This window comes from Bos taurus, chromosome 28 (assembly GCF_002263795.3).
Source record: "Bos taurus isolate L1 Dominette 01449 registration number 42190680 breed Hereford chromosome 28, ARS-UCD2.0, whole genome shotgun sequence".
Taxonomy (NCBI): Eukaryota; Metazoa; Chordata; class Mammalia; order Artiodactyla; family Bovidae; genus Bos; species Bos taurus.
Window position 1 is genome coordinate 30,549,417 of NC_037355.1, and position 15,869 is coordinate 30,565,285.

Genomic DNA, 15,869 nt, shown 5'->3' on the forward strand with positions numbered 1-15,869 from the left:
TGTATAAGTACATACTTCCTAGCTTCATTTGCTGTCAGGGTCTAGAAGCAAAGAATGCACCTACCTCCCACACTGTGGTCTCTAATACCATTTTACCCTAATAGGAAATAGGTATCCTTGGGAAAATGGCAGGTTCTAAGGCTGAGATAGGGTGGGTTTAAGATGAGCCAAGAATATAATTCCAAAAAGTAAGGAAGTACTCAAAGATACTATGAGGGCATATCCAAGGGCACCTGAGCCAGCTTGTAGGTGCTCCCACTGGTAAAAACTGGGACATTTTGAGCACCATATAGAGCTGTATTGAATTATAAACTATTGATTAAAAAATAAAAGTCTGTGCCTCCTTATTGATACATAAATAGATGAAAAATAGTAAATGAGATAAGAGATAAGCTCTTACATATATTGTTGAAAGCTGACAGGTAAATGTGAAGGGAGTGCTGGAGTTAGAAAATCATCATGGTTTAAGTTGCTTCAGTTAGGAATTATGAGTGAATACTAAATTTGGGAGAAGGGATTGGGATTCTTTATAGGGAGCAGAATATTTGCATGGTATTAAAGTGTCTACCAGCAGACTCCTTGTTAGATGCAAGGGAAAAATATAACTATACAGTGGAGAAGTAGGACATCTTGATCAGGTGATCAAAATTATCACCAGTGAATAGCAGCCAGACACAATGTGTTCCTAAATATGATACCCTTGAGAAGCACACAACATAATTTTTCTAGTATTCTGGCCAGGAATGCATAATCTGAATTTAATCATGAAGAAATATCAGACAAACCAAAATGAGCATTACTCTATTAAATACCGAGTAGGGGAAGACTGTATTCATCAAAAATGTCCTTGTCACAAAAGTCGAAGGAAATGTTCAAGATAAAGGAAACTAAAAAGATGACAAATCCTAGACTAAATTCTATCCTAGATGGAAGAAAAATGCTATGAAGGGTATTAATGGGTCATTGAGAAAACTGGAATATGAACAGGCAATTAGATAACAGTATTCTAACAGTATTACTGAAGTCGATGACTATGGTTATCCATGAGACTAGCCTTATTCTCAGGAAAGATGCATAGATAGATTTAAAGGTAAAGGGCATGACAAATGCCACTTCTTCTCAATTAGTTCAGTGGAGAAAATTGTATAAAAAAGAGAAGATGGGCCCAAAAAGAGCAAAATGTTGACAGTAAGTACATCCAGGTAAAGGATGTATGGATACTATTTGCATTGTTTGCAAGTTTTCTTTCTTTTGGCAAGTTTTCTGAATTCGAAATTATTTCCAAATGTAGTTTTTAAAAAATACATTTTAGGCCAGCTAACAATAAAAATCTAAACTTAAAAAAATTGTACTGAAAAACATTATGCTAAGTAAAGTAAGGCAGATACAAAAGGCCAGGGGTGGGAGGGAATGGAGAGTTTAATAAGTATAGTTTCTGTTGGAATAATGAAAATATTCTGGAAATTGATAGAAATGATGGTTACACTACACTGCAAATAAACTTAATGCCTTGAATTGTACACTTTAAAATGGTTGAAATGGTAACTTTGAGGTTATGTATATTTTATGCAATAAAAAAGGTATCTTGGGAATGTTTCTTATTATGAAATAATTTCCTATGATTCTTTAAATATAAGCTCCTTTATTTTTTTAAACTATTTTGTACAACTTGTGAAGACTCATATCAGCTACTTTATGAAGGTTCAACTTATAACTGATTATATAACATCTGTAGTTCATCTCAGTTAGAATTTAAAAATAGTTTGTTAAAGAACCGATATTCACTCAGGGCAAAGGTCTAAGCTTTTTTTCTCCATCCAGGTTTTCCCACTTGTCAAAGCAAATGTCTCTTCAGGGGACTTCACTTCAATCATCAACTAGCTCTTCTATTATAAAGAGGATGCTGGTACTTATGCTTCTCAAAAATATTTCATAAACATAAGCTTTCTTTTTCTCAGAAAGAACATACCAGGAGGAATGAGGAAAACAGATGTTCCTTATAAGTCTTCTAATAGACGTGTTTCCATTGTAAGCCGATCTGACTGAATTTGGCATCTGCTCCATTCACTGTGTGGGCTGAACCGTTTAGTCTCACAGTTTGGCTGAAAGTTAATATTGACCTTTGACTGTTACCTGAAAACTCAATGATAAAATACTCTTACTAAACCTCTTGAGAGAATGATTTCACATTCTAAGCAAATGTCTTCAAAATACATCACTCCATTAACCAAATTAATTATTCTTTGGTTGGGCGTACTTATTTATTTTATTGGATACAGCATTCCCGAAATCTGACAAGGGAGAAGCCTGTGTGGTCAGAATGGTAGAAGAGAAAGAACATAAATCTCTTATAATGCTCTCTACAGGTCACTATACCACAGCTTTTAAATTAACCTTAACCCCTCAGCTGCCCAGGGCCGATGAGGCCTAAAAGTCTGGCTACAGAACAGTTCCTCATTATCATCTATTCTTCTGCGTAGAGTACTGCTATAGCATCTTGGGTTTTCCTTAGAGGGGAAGTAGCCCCAGGTTTTTCTGTTGTTGACTATGGTATTTGTAACTACAACAATTTTTTATGTAGTTTTATTGCAGTATAATTGACATACAATAAACTGCACATGTTTAAAGTGTACAGTTTTACAAATGTTGACATATGTATACACCCATGGACCATCACTATGGACACATTTACTGCGTCCGTACTATTTGGATTGCTTCCAATTTGGGGCTATGCCAAATGAAGCTGGTCTGAACATTCAAATACAAACCATGGTTAAATACCCAGAAATAGAAAGACGGAGTCTTTTGATAGGTGTATGTTTTAAGACACCGATAACTGTTTTCAAAAAGAGTCTTACTTTATAGTCTCATAATCCGTATTTTGGGCTTTCCGGTGTCTCTGAGGTAAAGAATTTGCCTGCCAGTGCAGGAGACGCAGGAAACTCAGGTTCAGTCCCTGGGTTGGGAAGATCCCCTGGAGGAGGAAATGGCTACCCACTCCAGTATTCTTGCCTGGAGAATCCCATGGACAGAGGAGCCTGGCGGGCTGCAGTCCATGGGGTCACAAAGAGTCGGACGCAACTGAATGACTGAGCACATGCACAGGCGATTGGTACTGGAGCGTTTCAGTTCATCTGTGCTCTTGCCAACACTTGCTTTGTCAGTCTTCTTTCATTTTAGCCTTTCTAGCGATGGGCAGTGGTATTTCATGGTGGCTTTAATTAGCATTTTTCTAACAGATAATAATGTTGAACATCTTTTCCTGTGCTTGTATGACATGTTTATCTTCTTCACTAAAATGTTTGTGTAAAAGTGTTTAATTTAGCAAAGTCAAAATTATTTTTTCTTTCATAAAAGTTTACACTTTTTATGTCCTAAGATCTTTGGCAAGTTCAAAATCACAAAGATTTTCTCATAAGTTTTCTTTTCAGTTTTATAGTTTTAGCTCTTGCATTTAGACCTATGATCCATTTCAAGTTAATTTTGTGGTTGGTGTGAAGAAGGGTAGAAGTGTATGTGTTTTTTATGTTCTCACATATGGCCCATCCAGCTCTTCTAAGAACATTTGTTTAAAAAGAAGTCTATTATAATAACATGGAAAAAAAGAAAGATTATCCTTTCTCCACTGAATTGCTTAATACCTTTATAAAAATCAGTTGACCATATAGAAGTAAGTTTATTTCTGGATTGACTGTTCAGTTTCACTGATTTATTTGTCCATTTTAATGCCTGTACCACAGTGTCTAAATTATTTTAGTTCTATAGTAAATTTTTAAATCAAGTACTCTTGTTTTCAGAGTTCTGTTTTAATTAGTCTAAATTCTTTGCATTTCCACATAAATTTTAGAATCAGCTTGTCAGTTTCTTTTAGAAAAGCTTGCTGGAATTTTGGTTGATATTACATTGAATCAGTAGAGGTGATAGCCATATTGAGTCTTCTGTTCTCTGAATAGTTTATAGCTCTTCATCTTACTTAGCTTGTTTTTTATCTCTCAGCATTGTTTTTTGTTTGTTTTGGGTTGTTTTCTCAGCATTATTTTGTCATTTTCAGTGTTGAGGTCTTACACAGCTTTTGTCAGATTTAGGTATTTCACATGTTTGGTAGTATGGTGAAGAGTATTTTTAATATCAATTTCTAACTGTTCATTGCTGGCATGTACAATTGCTATATATACACACATTACTAGTACAAAAATTCAGTTGATTTTTGTATAGGAATCTTACTTACATCCTGCAACTTCACTAAACTAACTTAGTAGTTCAAGTTAACTTTTTTCTAGATTCCATAGGAATTTTTAGATAGACTAGGATTTCTCAGTTTGGGTATTATTGACATCATAGGATATTTAGCAGCATCCCTGGGCTCTACCCTCTAGTTGCCATTAGCACCCTCTGGCACAAATATGACATTGCCACATGTTCTCCAGGAGGCAGAATTGCCACTGTTGAGAACCATAGATATAGGTGGTCATGCCATCTGCAAATGAAGACAGTTCTACCTCATTTTCAATTTTGATGCCTTTTCTTTCTTTTGTTTGCCTTAATGCACGGGCTAGAGTCTACATTACAACGTTTAAGAACAAACATTCTTTCCTTGTTCTCAATTCTAAGGGGAAAAACACTTCATCATCCTCTATTAAGAATGATATTAACTGCAAGGTTTTCATAGAAGTTCCCTTCTGTTACTAGTTTGTTGAAAGTTTTTTTTAGAAATCCATCCTGGGTTTCATCAAATGCTTTTTCAGCATCTATGAAGATGACCTTATGATTTTCGTGATTAATATGGTAGATTACATTGATTGATTTTTGAAAGTTAAACCAACCTTGCATTTCACCTTATCATGAATTACTATCTTTTTAAATATACTGTTGGATTGGATTTGCTAAAATATTTGCATCTTTTCTGATTATACTATCAGAGTAAAGCTGGCCTCAAAGAGTGAGTCAGAAAATATCCTTTTTAGTTTTCTAGAGTTTGTATAACATTGGCATTATTTTTCTTCTTTAAATGTTTGGTAGAATTCAGCAGTGACACCATCTGAACTGGAATTTTCTTTATGGGAAGCTTTTTAATTTTAAAATTAAATGTTTAATAAACACAAGGCTATTCAGATTAACTGTTTCTTCCTGAGTGAGCTTTGATAGATTGTGTATCTCCAGAAGTTTGTCTTACTTGTCAAATCTGAACACCTTATAGTTCTATAACACTTTGTTGGCATTAAGTTGTTAATAACGTTTCCTTATCCTTTTAGCGTGCGTAGATGCTATGGTGATATGATGTCTCTTATTATCAGTAGTGACCATTTATGTCTCTCCTCTTTTTTTTTCCTTCTCAGTCTGTGTAAATGTTTATCGTACTTTGATTCCTATTTCCATCTTCTTAACTCGGTAACTGTCAGGCTCTGCCTGGGTTTTCCTTCCATGAATCATGGCCTGGTAGTTTTCCTCATTTGTTTCCCTTCTTTCATGTATCTTTTGTGACTGATGTACTATATTTGAAAAACTTAGTTTCATATACTTTGTTTTTAAAGTTGTTTCTGAAGAAAGGGTAAATCTGATTCTTTTATTTCATCTTGATTGGAAGCAAAAGGCCTCAGCATTGTTATCTAATCATATTTATTTTAATGTCAAACTGATCCATGGTGCTTGACTCTAGATATTATTTCTCTGATACTTCTGGGAGTGAAAAAGGTATATAAATGGTCCTTCATAACTTTTCAACTCTCAGATTTGTTCTTGGAGAGATATCCAGATGAGCGAGTTTTTCCCAAATAACAGTTCTCTAGGAATAACAGCAATACAGAAGGAATTTAGAGAGATAGGCAGAGGTTTTAGAGCTCTGCTCTAAACCTATTTAGAGCTCATAATTTCTCAGCTATAAAGACCAAAGATAATACTATTTGGCCAGTAATTCTTTCTTACAACCTTTTATTGTCAAAGTTAAAGGAAAGCATGAGCGTTTATGCCTAGAAAGACTAGACTGACTTGATGATGGGTTGTTACGTCCCAACTTGAGCTCTTTAAAAGAATTCTTAGGGAAGAACCCTCTAACCCCGGAGGTTTGACACTTCACTATCAAGACTAAAGAAAGGCATAGGTATGTAGACCATATTTTGTTCTGACCATATGACATTTCTGATGCTATTACACAGTACTCATGTTTCTCCCTTCTGTCTGTGTTCCAGGTTTTCTGTCTCAGCTGGTCTCTGACAAGCCTCTCACTGAATGCATCCGTGCTGGCCACTATGCTGCAAGTGTCATAATTAGAAGGACTGGCTGCACCTTTCCTGAGAAGCCAGACTTCCACTGATGGAAAAGCATGAAACTGCATCCCAGGAGTACAGACACTGCCCTGATTGTTTCCTGAGAATTCCCATATTAATAAAAAAGAAAATTAAATGCCACCTTTCCTACTATAATAATGTTGATTCTTAATTTAGGGGGTACAGTAATGCACAATAGAATCTTTGTTCTCTCAACAACCTAAAGTAGGAGGTTTATTTCCATAGTCTGATAGTGCCAGGTAAATGTCAATTAAACAGAAATATAGTATTTCAATTGATTTTTGTTTCATTTTCCATTGCATTGTAAATTCATGTGTACTAAGCAAAGTGATCATTTTTTTACATTTCTGCTTTGAATGCAGATGCAATTTAATATAATAGATTTTTTAAAGGAATTAAAGATAATACATAAATCTTTAGCTTTTATACAAATATATTTAATTCAGAAGTGTGTTTATACACATATACACACATGTGTTCATATATGTACCACATATATACATGACAAATGGTTAAATAAGGTGCAGAAATATTTATCTTTGCAAGTTATGCAGGTTCATCAGTGTGTACTCAAACATGTAATAAATTTTGGATAATTAATTTGCCAAATTATAAGCTATATTACAATATTCAAGTCATAATCTTATATTTACTTACGGTACTCTGTATTTGATACAAATAAAAACTTGTCATAAAGGGCTTTTTTTCTGTCTTTGTCCTGTACTCAGCAAACTAAGGAAGAAAGATAACTGTCTAATCCTGGGTCCTGAAATAGCTGATCTGTTTATGGAGATAGAAAAAACAACATAACACATCAAAAAATAACTTAGTATTGGAGACCAGTAAGCCACTGTTTTCAGGAAGACGGAATGGTATGATATAACTTATGGGGAATGCCCTGGCAGACCAGTGGTAAGGACTTCATATTTCTGCTCCAGGAGGCACAGCTTCAGTCCCTGGTCAGGGAATTAAGATCCTACATGCTGGGTAGCATACCTCCCACCCCCCAAAAAATCTTAAAAAAATGGAACCTCTAGAGTCAGACTTACTTACCTTGATAAGAGCTTAGCCTCTTGAACGTCAATTTCCTTTCTATAAAATGGAATCATAACCCCTATGTATGAGGTCATTGAGATGATTCAAGAGGAGATACTAGGTACAAAATGCTTGTTACAAGTCTAATAAGAACCTACTATTGTTATGATTATTGTCACTGAAGAAGAAGAAAATCATAGTTATAAAACCGAATTCATAGAAAAGTGTTCAGGTTTTTGTTTTATGTTTAAGAAGACTTTTAGGTCTTCTGTGCTAATCTTTTTTATCATTGTTGAGATAAAATTCATAGGCCATAAAATTTTTTATTTTAAAGTATACAATTCAGTAGGTTTTCGTGTATCCACAAAGTTGTGTAGCTATCACCAATATCTAAATCAAGAACATTTTCATCACCCCAAAAGGAAACCCTTTTCTTCCCAATTCAATCCCCATCCTCTTGATAACCACTAATCTATTTCCTGTCTCTCTAGATGTGCCTATTCTTGATGTTCATAAAAATGGAGTCATATAATAATGTTTTCTTTTGTGTCGGGCTTCTTTCACTTAGCATGTTTTCAAAGTTTACTTATCCTATGATATTTTCAGTACTTCTTTTTATTGCCAAATAATATTTCTTTGAATACATATGCCATATTTTGTTTATCCATTCATGTTGATGGACATTTCAGTTGTTAATGACCCAGGTAACCCTTTGGGGCTATTATGAATCATGCTGTCATTAACATTCATGTCCAAGTTTTTTATATGGATGTATGTTTTCAATTCTTTGGGGGTATATACCAGAAGTGGAATTGCTGGATCACATGGTAATCCTATGGTTAACTTTTTGGGAAATTGCCAGACCTTTCCAAAAGGACTGCCTTATCTTGCATTCTCACTGAAAAGGTTTGTGAGTTTCAATTTTTTCACACCCTTGCCAACACTTGCTACTCTCGTTTGATTATAGCCATCTTGGAGGGTATAAAGTGATATCTCATTGTGTTTTTAATCTGTATTTTCCTATTTATTAATGATATTGTATTTACTGACCATTTGGATTTCTTTCTTTGGAGAAATGTCTATTCAAAGTTATTGCCCATTTTTCTTTTTTTTTCTTTTTTTTCTTAATTTATTTTATTTTATTTTTTAACTTTACAATATTGTATTGGTTTTGCCATATATCAAAATGAATCTGCCACAGGTATATACATGTTCCCCATCCTGAACCCTCCTCCCTTCTCCCTCCCTGTACCATCCCTCTGGGTCGTCCCAGTGCACCAGGCCCAAGCATCCAGTATTGTGCATCAAACCTGGACTGTACTGTCCATTTTTAAATTGAGTGGTTTGTCCTTTTATTGTTGAGTTGTAAGCATTCTTTGTATGTTCTGTATATTATCAGTCATGTGATTTACAAATATTGTCTTCCACTGCTTGGGTTGTGAAGCATAGTTTTTTTTTTTTCCTTTTGGCTGGGCTCTGCAGCTTGTGATTGGGCTTCTCAGGTGGTACTAGTGGTAAAAAATCCTCTTGCCAATGCAGGAGACACAAGAAACGTGGGTTTGATCCCTGGGTCAGGAAGATTCCCTTGAGGAGGAAATGGTAACCCACTCCACTATTCTTCCCTGGCAAATCCCTTGGACAGAGGATCCTAGTTGGCTACAGTCCATGGGGTCCCAAAGAGTCAGACACGACCGTGCACACGCGTGTGGCTTGAGGGATCTTAATTCCCTGATTAGGGATTGAACCCGTGCCCTTGGCAGTGAAAGCATGGAGTCCTAATCACTGGACCGCTAGGGAATTCCCCAGATGTTTTTAATTTGTATGAAAGCCAGTTTCTCTTTTTTTTTTTTGGTCAATTGTGCTTTTGGTTTCATGTCTGAGAAACCATTGCCTAATCCAAGGTCATGAACAATTAACATCTATATTCTCCTCTAAGAGTTTTATAGTTTTTGCATATATTTGAGTTGGGAGGTCTAATTATCTTGCTTCTGGATATGCAGTTGTCCCTATACCTTGTTAGAAGTGACTAGTTTCTCCACTATTGTATTGTCTTGGGGTTTCCCTGATGATAAAGAATCCGCCTGCAATGCAGGAGACCCAGGTTTGATGCCTGGGTCGGGAAGATCCCCCGGAGAAAGGAACATTCCAGCGTTCTTGCCTGGAGAATTCCATGGACAGAGGAGCCTGATGGGCTACAGTCCATGGGGTCACAAAGAGTCAGATACAACGGAGCAACTAACACTTTTACTTTCACTTTAATCGTATGGTCTTGGCACCCTTGTCAAAAATTATTGGCCATAAATATAAGGTTTTATTTCTGGACTCTGAGTTCCATTAGTCTGTATGTCTGTATATTATCCTTATGCCAATCGGGACTGTCTTGATTACTGGAGCTTTGAGTAAGTTTTGAAATCAAAGTCCTCTAACTTTGTCTCTCAAGGACAATTAGTTTTTGAGTGTTAGAGTATCTTTATCATATTAAAACTACTACAGAATGTCTTCCTCTTAGATCAGTAGTTCTGACACTGATAAACCTTTCCTATTCTTTTTTTGATAAGAAAGTCCTTTACCCCAAGGTTATTGATAAGTACCACTCACTGGCTAGACTTTTATGACAGTCACTATTTTTAAGAGGTTCCAGAAGCATGCTTTCTGGTAGTAATTAACATGCACACAGATCACATAACTTTCTTGTATTAGCAAAATAGTCATTGGGATGTGTGTATTTTTTTCTTGGATTTATGGCATACTTTTTTTAGTTTTCTGTTTTATTAAAGGACAAGGGAAAAATAATTGCTAGCCTTGCTGACCAGGTCTCAAGAAAACTGCCTCTTAACTGGCTGTCAGGCATCCTCTTCTCTTGGCTAAATTTTTCTATCTTGGAATGATGAATAGCTAACCTAGTTCCCCTTTATAACATCTTGATTTAACAGATAGCTGAGGGAAGACATACAGGACTGGGAATGGGGGAAGGGATAGTGAAGTTGTCAAGAAAACATGGGTTCTGGTCTCAGGTTGGCTTCAAATAGTTGAGTGACTCTCATTTTATGTATTGGGTTGGCTAGAATGTTCATTTGGGATTTTTGTATGATGTTACAGAAAAATCCTGAACAAACTTTTTGGTCAAACCAATAATTATGAAAATATAAATGCTTTGGTTGTGACATTCCTAAAGGATATTATGTATGAATGGTTTTAACAAGGCTGCTTTCCTGAATCTGGGAAAAGATGGTCTTTACAAGCCATTCATTTGCTTGTTACAGTTGGGTGAATTGGGTGGGCATAGGAAACCCATGCCTCAGGGGTGAACCTAGGTGATCTGGAAAATTAGATTAAAAAATACATGTACTTACTTTAATTGGGGATAATTACTTTACAATAGTATGATGATTTTTGCTATACATCAATAAGAATGGGCCATAGTTATACGTGTGTCCCCTCCATTCTAAACTCCCCTCCCACCTCCTGCCTCACCTTATCCCTCCAGGTTGTCGCAGACCACCCAGCAGCTTTGGATGCCCTGCTTCATACATCAAACTCACACTGGTTATGTATTTTACATAGGCTAATGTATATGTTTCAATGCTATTCTCTCCAATCATCCCATCCTCTTCTCCCACTGAATCCTAAAGTCTGTTCTTTATGTCTCTGTCTCCTTTGCTGTCATGTATGTAGGACTGTCAGTACCATCTATGGTATTTTTCTTTCTCTTTCTGACTTACTTCACGCTATATAATAAGCTGTAGGTTCATCCACCTCATTAGAACTGACTCACATGCATTTCTTTGCGTAAGAGAATTAGATTATTGAGGCTGGCCTAGTCTCAGCAGGTGATCAAGTTTGCCTGAAAACTGCTGCCATGATGTGGAAAAGAAAACAATACCAAACATTTGGAAACAGGCTGGGTGCCCAAGTATTAGTATAGCAGAAGAGAAGAGAAAGAAAAAAACAAGAGTGGCTATTGAGTTTTCTTCTAGTTTTTATTGAAGGCAAAAGAGGGTGTCAGAGGATGAGATGGTTAGATAACATCAATGACTCAATGGATATGAATTTGAACAAACTCCAGGAGACAGTGGAGGACAGAGGAGCCTGGTGTGCTGCAGTCCATGGGGTCTCAGAGTCAGACAAGACTTAGCAACTCAACAACAACTCATTTTCGTATCTATCTTCATGGCATATACCTTTAAGTATTGTTTCTGTGAATCACGGAAGAGTAATTTTGATTTTAGATCAGGGTGAAAGAAATACATTCTTTATCTTAAAGTCCAAGCAACCTTTGCTAAAAGCTATTGTTCTTACTCAGTTATGTAAAGCAACTGTTATAATTCTGTATCTTTTCTAAAAAAAAAAAGGATGCATATTATAGATTGGGTTTTTAGGAGTTTGGGGGGGATTTTGTTGTATTTTGTCTGGGTTTTTAGGGGCATAATTATTTGGGGGCTTGGGGGCAGTGTTTTTTGGTTTTTTTTTTTTTCCACACCACGCAGCACGAGGCACTTCTACAACCGGGGATCAAATCTGAGCCCCCTGCAGTGGAAGCACAGAGTCTTAACCACTGGACCACCCGGGTAGTCCTAGATCGTTTTAGATAGACACAAGCCTACAAAAGAAGCATGTGTTTGGCTAGCAGTCTGAAAATACCACCTGTATTGAAATATAAAAACATGCACTTACTCATTTTTGTTACTCCATTACCCTCAGAAAAAGTGTCCATTTAATAATATTTTCACTGGCTATAGTAGGTTTAAAATGTGAACAGTTTCTTTATGATTCAAAAGGTCCTTCTAGTCAAGGCTTTGGTTTTTCCAGTAGTCATGTATGGATGTGAGAGTTGGACTGTGAAGAAAGCTGAATGCCGAAGAATTGATGCTTTTGAACTGTGGTGTTGGAGAAGACTCTTGAGAGTCCCTTGGACTGCAAGGAGATCCAACCAGTCCATTCTGAAGGAGACCAGCCCTGGGAGTTCTTTGGAAGGAATGATGCTAAAGCTGAAACTCCAGTACTTTGGCCACCTCATGCGAAGAGTTGACTCGTTGGAAAAGACTCTGATGCTGGGAGGGATTGGGGGCAGGAGGAGAACGGGACAACAGAGGATGAGATGGCTGGATGGCATCACCGACGCGATGGACGTGAGTCTGAGTGAACTCCGGGAGTTGGTGATGGACAGGGAGGCCTGGCGTGCTGCGATTCCTGGGGTTGCAAAGAGTCGGACACGACTGAGCGACTGATCTGAACTGAACTGAGTAGTTCCAGAAGTCCTTCACTTTGTGTCCCCTTGGTCAAGTTCTTGAACTGCCCTAAGCCTTGGTTTTCTCAATTCAAAATGAGAATAGTGAGTAAGAGAGTGTTAATAGGAGAACGAGACCATTTTATCAATAGTAAAATAAATTTGAATATGTGGTTTGATATTTTACAAAAGCACCAAAGCAACTGAATGAGAGAAGGAAAATCTTTTCAATATACAGTGCTATTACAACTTGGTACCGTTATGGGATACAAAATGAAAAATCTTTTCAATATACAGTGCTATTACAACTTGGTACCGTTATGGGATAAAAAATGAAAAATCTTTTCAATATACAGTGCTATTACAACTTGGTACCGTTATGGGATAAAAAATGAAACTTTGACCCTTTACCTTACACCATACATAAAAATTAAAAATGAATCACAGCTGTAATAAAAGCTAAAACTATTACACTTCTATAAGGAAATAATATTTTCACAGCTTGGGGACAGGCAAACGTTTCTTGTTGAGGACTTTGAAAGCACTAACCATGAAAAAAAGATACTGATACATTCAAAAAAACTTAGTCCTATCGTTCATCAAGATACCATTAAGAATATGAATAAAGAAGCTATAGGCTAGGATAAAATACAACATATATCTAACAAAGAACTTATATCCAGAATATACTAAAAAACTAATTCAATAATGAAAAGACAGACATGAAAGAAAATACGTGAATAGTCATTAAGTATATGAGTATTCAACATCATTAGTCATGAGACAAATAAACATTAAAACCTCAGTAAGATAACTACTGCATTAAAATGACTAAAATTTAAATGACAGCACCAAATGTTGGAGAGGATGTGAAGCAACATTGCCAGTGAGAGTGTAAAATGAAACAACCACTTTGGGAAAACACGGGTAAGTTTTAAGAAACTTAAAAGTTAAATGCGCCTCTTCTTTGCTGCAGCCATTCTACTCCTGGTATTTATATGAGAGAAGTGAAAGCATATGTCTGCATAAAGACTTGTATTAGAATATTTGTAGAATTTTTATTCATTGTTGCCAAAAGCTGGAAACTGGGTTAGTTGCCCAACAGCAAGAGAAGAGATAAAAATGGTGGTGTAGTCAAACAGTGGAATAATACTCAGCAAAAGAAGGAAATTGCTGATAAAACAATATGAATCAATCTCAAAAAATTTTACTGGGTGAAAGAAACCAGATACGAAAAAGAGTGCATACTGTAAGGTTCCCTGTGTATGAAGTTCTACAACAGGTAAAACCAACCTGCAGCGCGAAAGTTCAGAACAAGAGCTGCTTTGTGGGAGAGGGGAGAAGTGGAAACTGACTGAGAAGGGAAATGAGGGGACTTTCTAAGCTGACAGTGATGTCATAATAGGGGTTGCTATGCTAAGTCACTTCAGTTGTGTCCGACTCTGTGCAACCCCATAGACGGCAGCCCACCAGGCTCCCCCGTCCCTGGGATTCTCCAGGCAAGAACACTGGAGTGGGTTGCCATTTCCTTCTCCAGTGCATGAAAGTGAAAAGTGAAAGTGAAGGCGCTCAGTCGTGTCCGACTCTTAGCGACCCCACGGACTGCAGCCTACCAGGCTCCTCCGTCCATGGGATTTTCCAAGCAAGAGTACTGGAGTGGGGTGCCATTGCCTACTCCGATAATAGGGGTTACACAGGTATATTCATTTGTCGAAACTCAGGGAATGTCCCACTTAAGCTGTGTGGTTTTTGAAACTCTCACACACAAACTAAGCTAATTTTGAACTCTAGTTAATGATGTGCATACTGATAGATATGAAGTGTATTAATGTCTGACTTACAGTGAAGTGCATCAAGTAATAAGATAAATGGGTAAATAAGTGATAAGTCAAATATAGCAAAATATTAGTTGTAGAATATAGAAGGAAGTGGATGTTTGCTGTATAATACTTTTCAATGTTTCCTTATGGTTGAAATTTGTCCTAATGTTCAAAAAAATATAGGATTTTCCTTAAATAGGAAAATCAATTAAATAAGTATAGCTGATTTACAATATTGTATTAGTTTCATGTATACAACAAAGTGAGTCAGTTATATGTTTTTCCAGATTATTTTCCATTATGGATTATTATAAGACATCAAATATAATTCCCAGTGTTATACAGTAAATCTTTGCTGCCTATCTATTTTATGCAGTTTGTATCCGTTAATCCCATAGTCTTCATTTTCTCTCCCCTTACCTTTAATCTTTGGTAACCATAAATTAGCTTCCTATAACTGTGAGTTTGTTTCTGTTTGGAATATCATTTGTATTATCATTACTTTTTGGACTCACATGTAAGTGGTGTCATGTAATATTCATTTTTTTCTGTGTCACTTATTTCACTAAGTATAATATTCTTTAGGTCCATCCATGTTGATATAATGGCGATAGTTCATTCTTTTATGGATGAGTAATAATATCCCATTATGTATGGAATACACAGATGACAATCATCTGCTGATGGGCACTTGGATTGTTTCTGCCTTGCTTATTAAATATGATTGATAGCAACATTTCATGAAGAAGGTAAAACAGCACATGATGCAAAACCACATATTATTTACTTCAAAATGTAAGTTTCACATGAATTCTCTGACAAAATTAGCCAATCCTTGGGCTGCTGCAAGGTTTCTTGGGGCTTTTTGCAACCTCCAAGCTCCTCTTCTGAGTATGGAACACCCTCTCCTCATTCCCTAACCCACCTAGCAATTGGAATATTCACGAAGTACCTCTGTAAACACGAACCAGACCTCTTCCCACCCAGACTCCTAAACCCACTGCAATCTGCCCCTACCTTCTCTGTAGCATCCCTTCTCCTGATAACCAGAAAATTCCTAATAGTCAGACCTAACAGCCAGTTTTCAGTCCTCATCCTACCTCATCTTAGCATCTGACTTGGAGGACCATGCTCTCTTGACTTCTTATCGCCTTAGCTTTCACCCAGCCACTTTTTCCTCATTATCTTGCCTCCTTCACCTCCTCTTCTTAGCGTGCTTTCAGAACACCTCTGTCCTTTTCTTGTGTCAAGGTGCCTCCACCCCCACAAGCCTTTTGTCACTATAAGCTCCTCCTAGGTGTTCAATTTGACTGCCACGAATTCACCTATCATCTAATTACTCTCAAATCTCTGTTTCTAACCCCGACTGCCTTCCGAGCTTTAGGCTCAAAACCTATATAGGTCAGCCCCTTGGGATATTCTGCAGGCAAGTTGATTATCAAAACAGAGCTCCCCTTCTCTTGAGCTCCCCAGCCCAGTCTACTTCTACTTTTTCTATCTCCA

General features: G+C 36.8%; 1 protein-coding gene across 5 annotated transcripts in view; it reads left to right on the forward strand.

Moving 5' to 3' along the window:
• The window catches only part of ADK (adenosine kinase), a 543,729-nt gene extending 536,745 nt beyond the window's left edge, over positions 1-6,984 (forward strand). For 4 of the 5 annotated variants that reach the window (XM_005226479.4, XM_010820646.3, XM_059882620.1 and 1 more), the window contains one exon: positions 6,186-6,984. In XM_005226479.4, the coding sequence (XP_005226536.1) occupies positions 6,186-6,310 (125 nt within the window). In that variant the 3' untranslated portion in view covers positions 6,311-6,984. 5 annotated transcript variants of the gene reach the window in all.
• Positions 6,985-15,869: the final 8,885 nt, after the last annotated feature.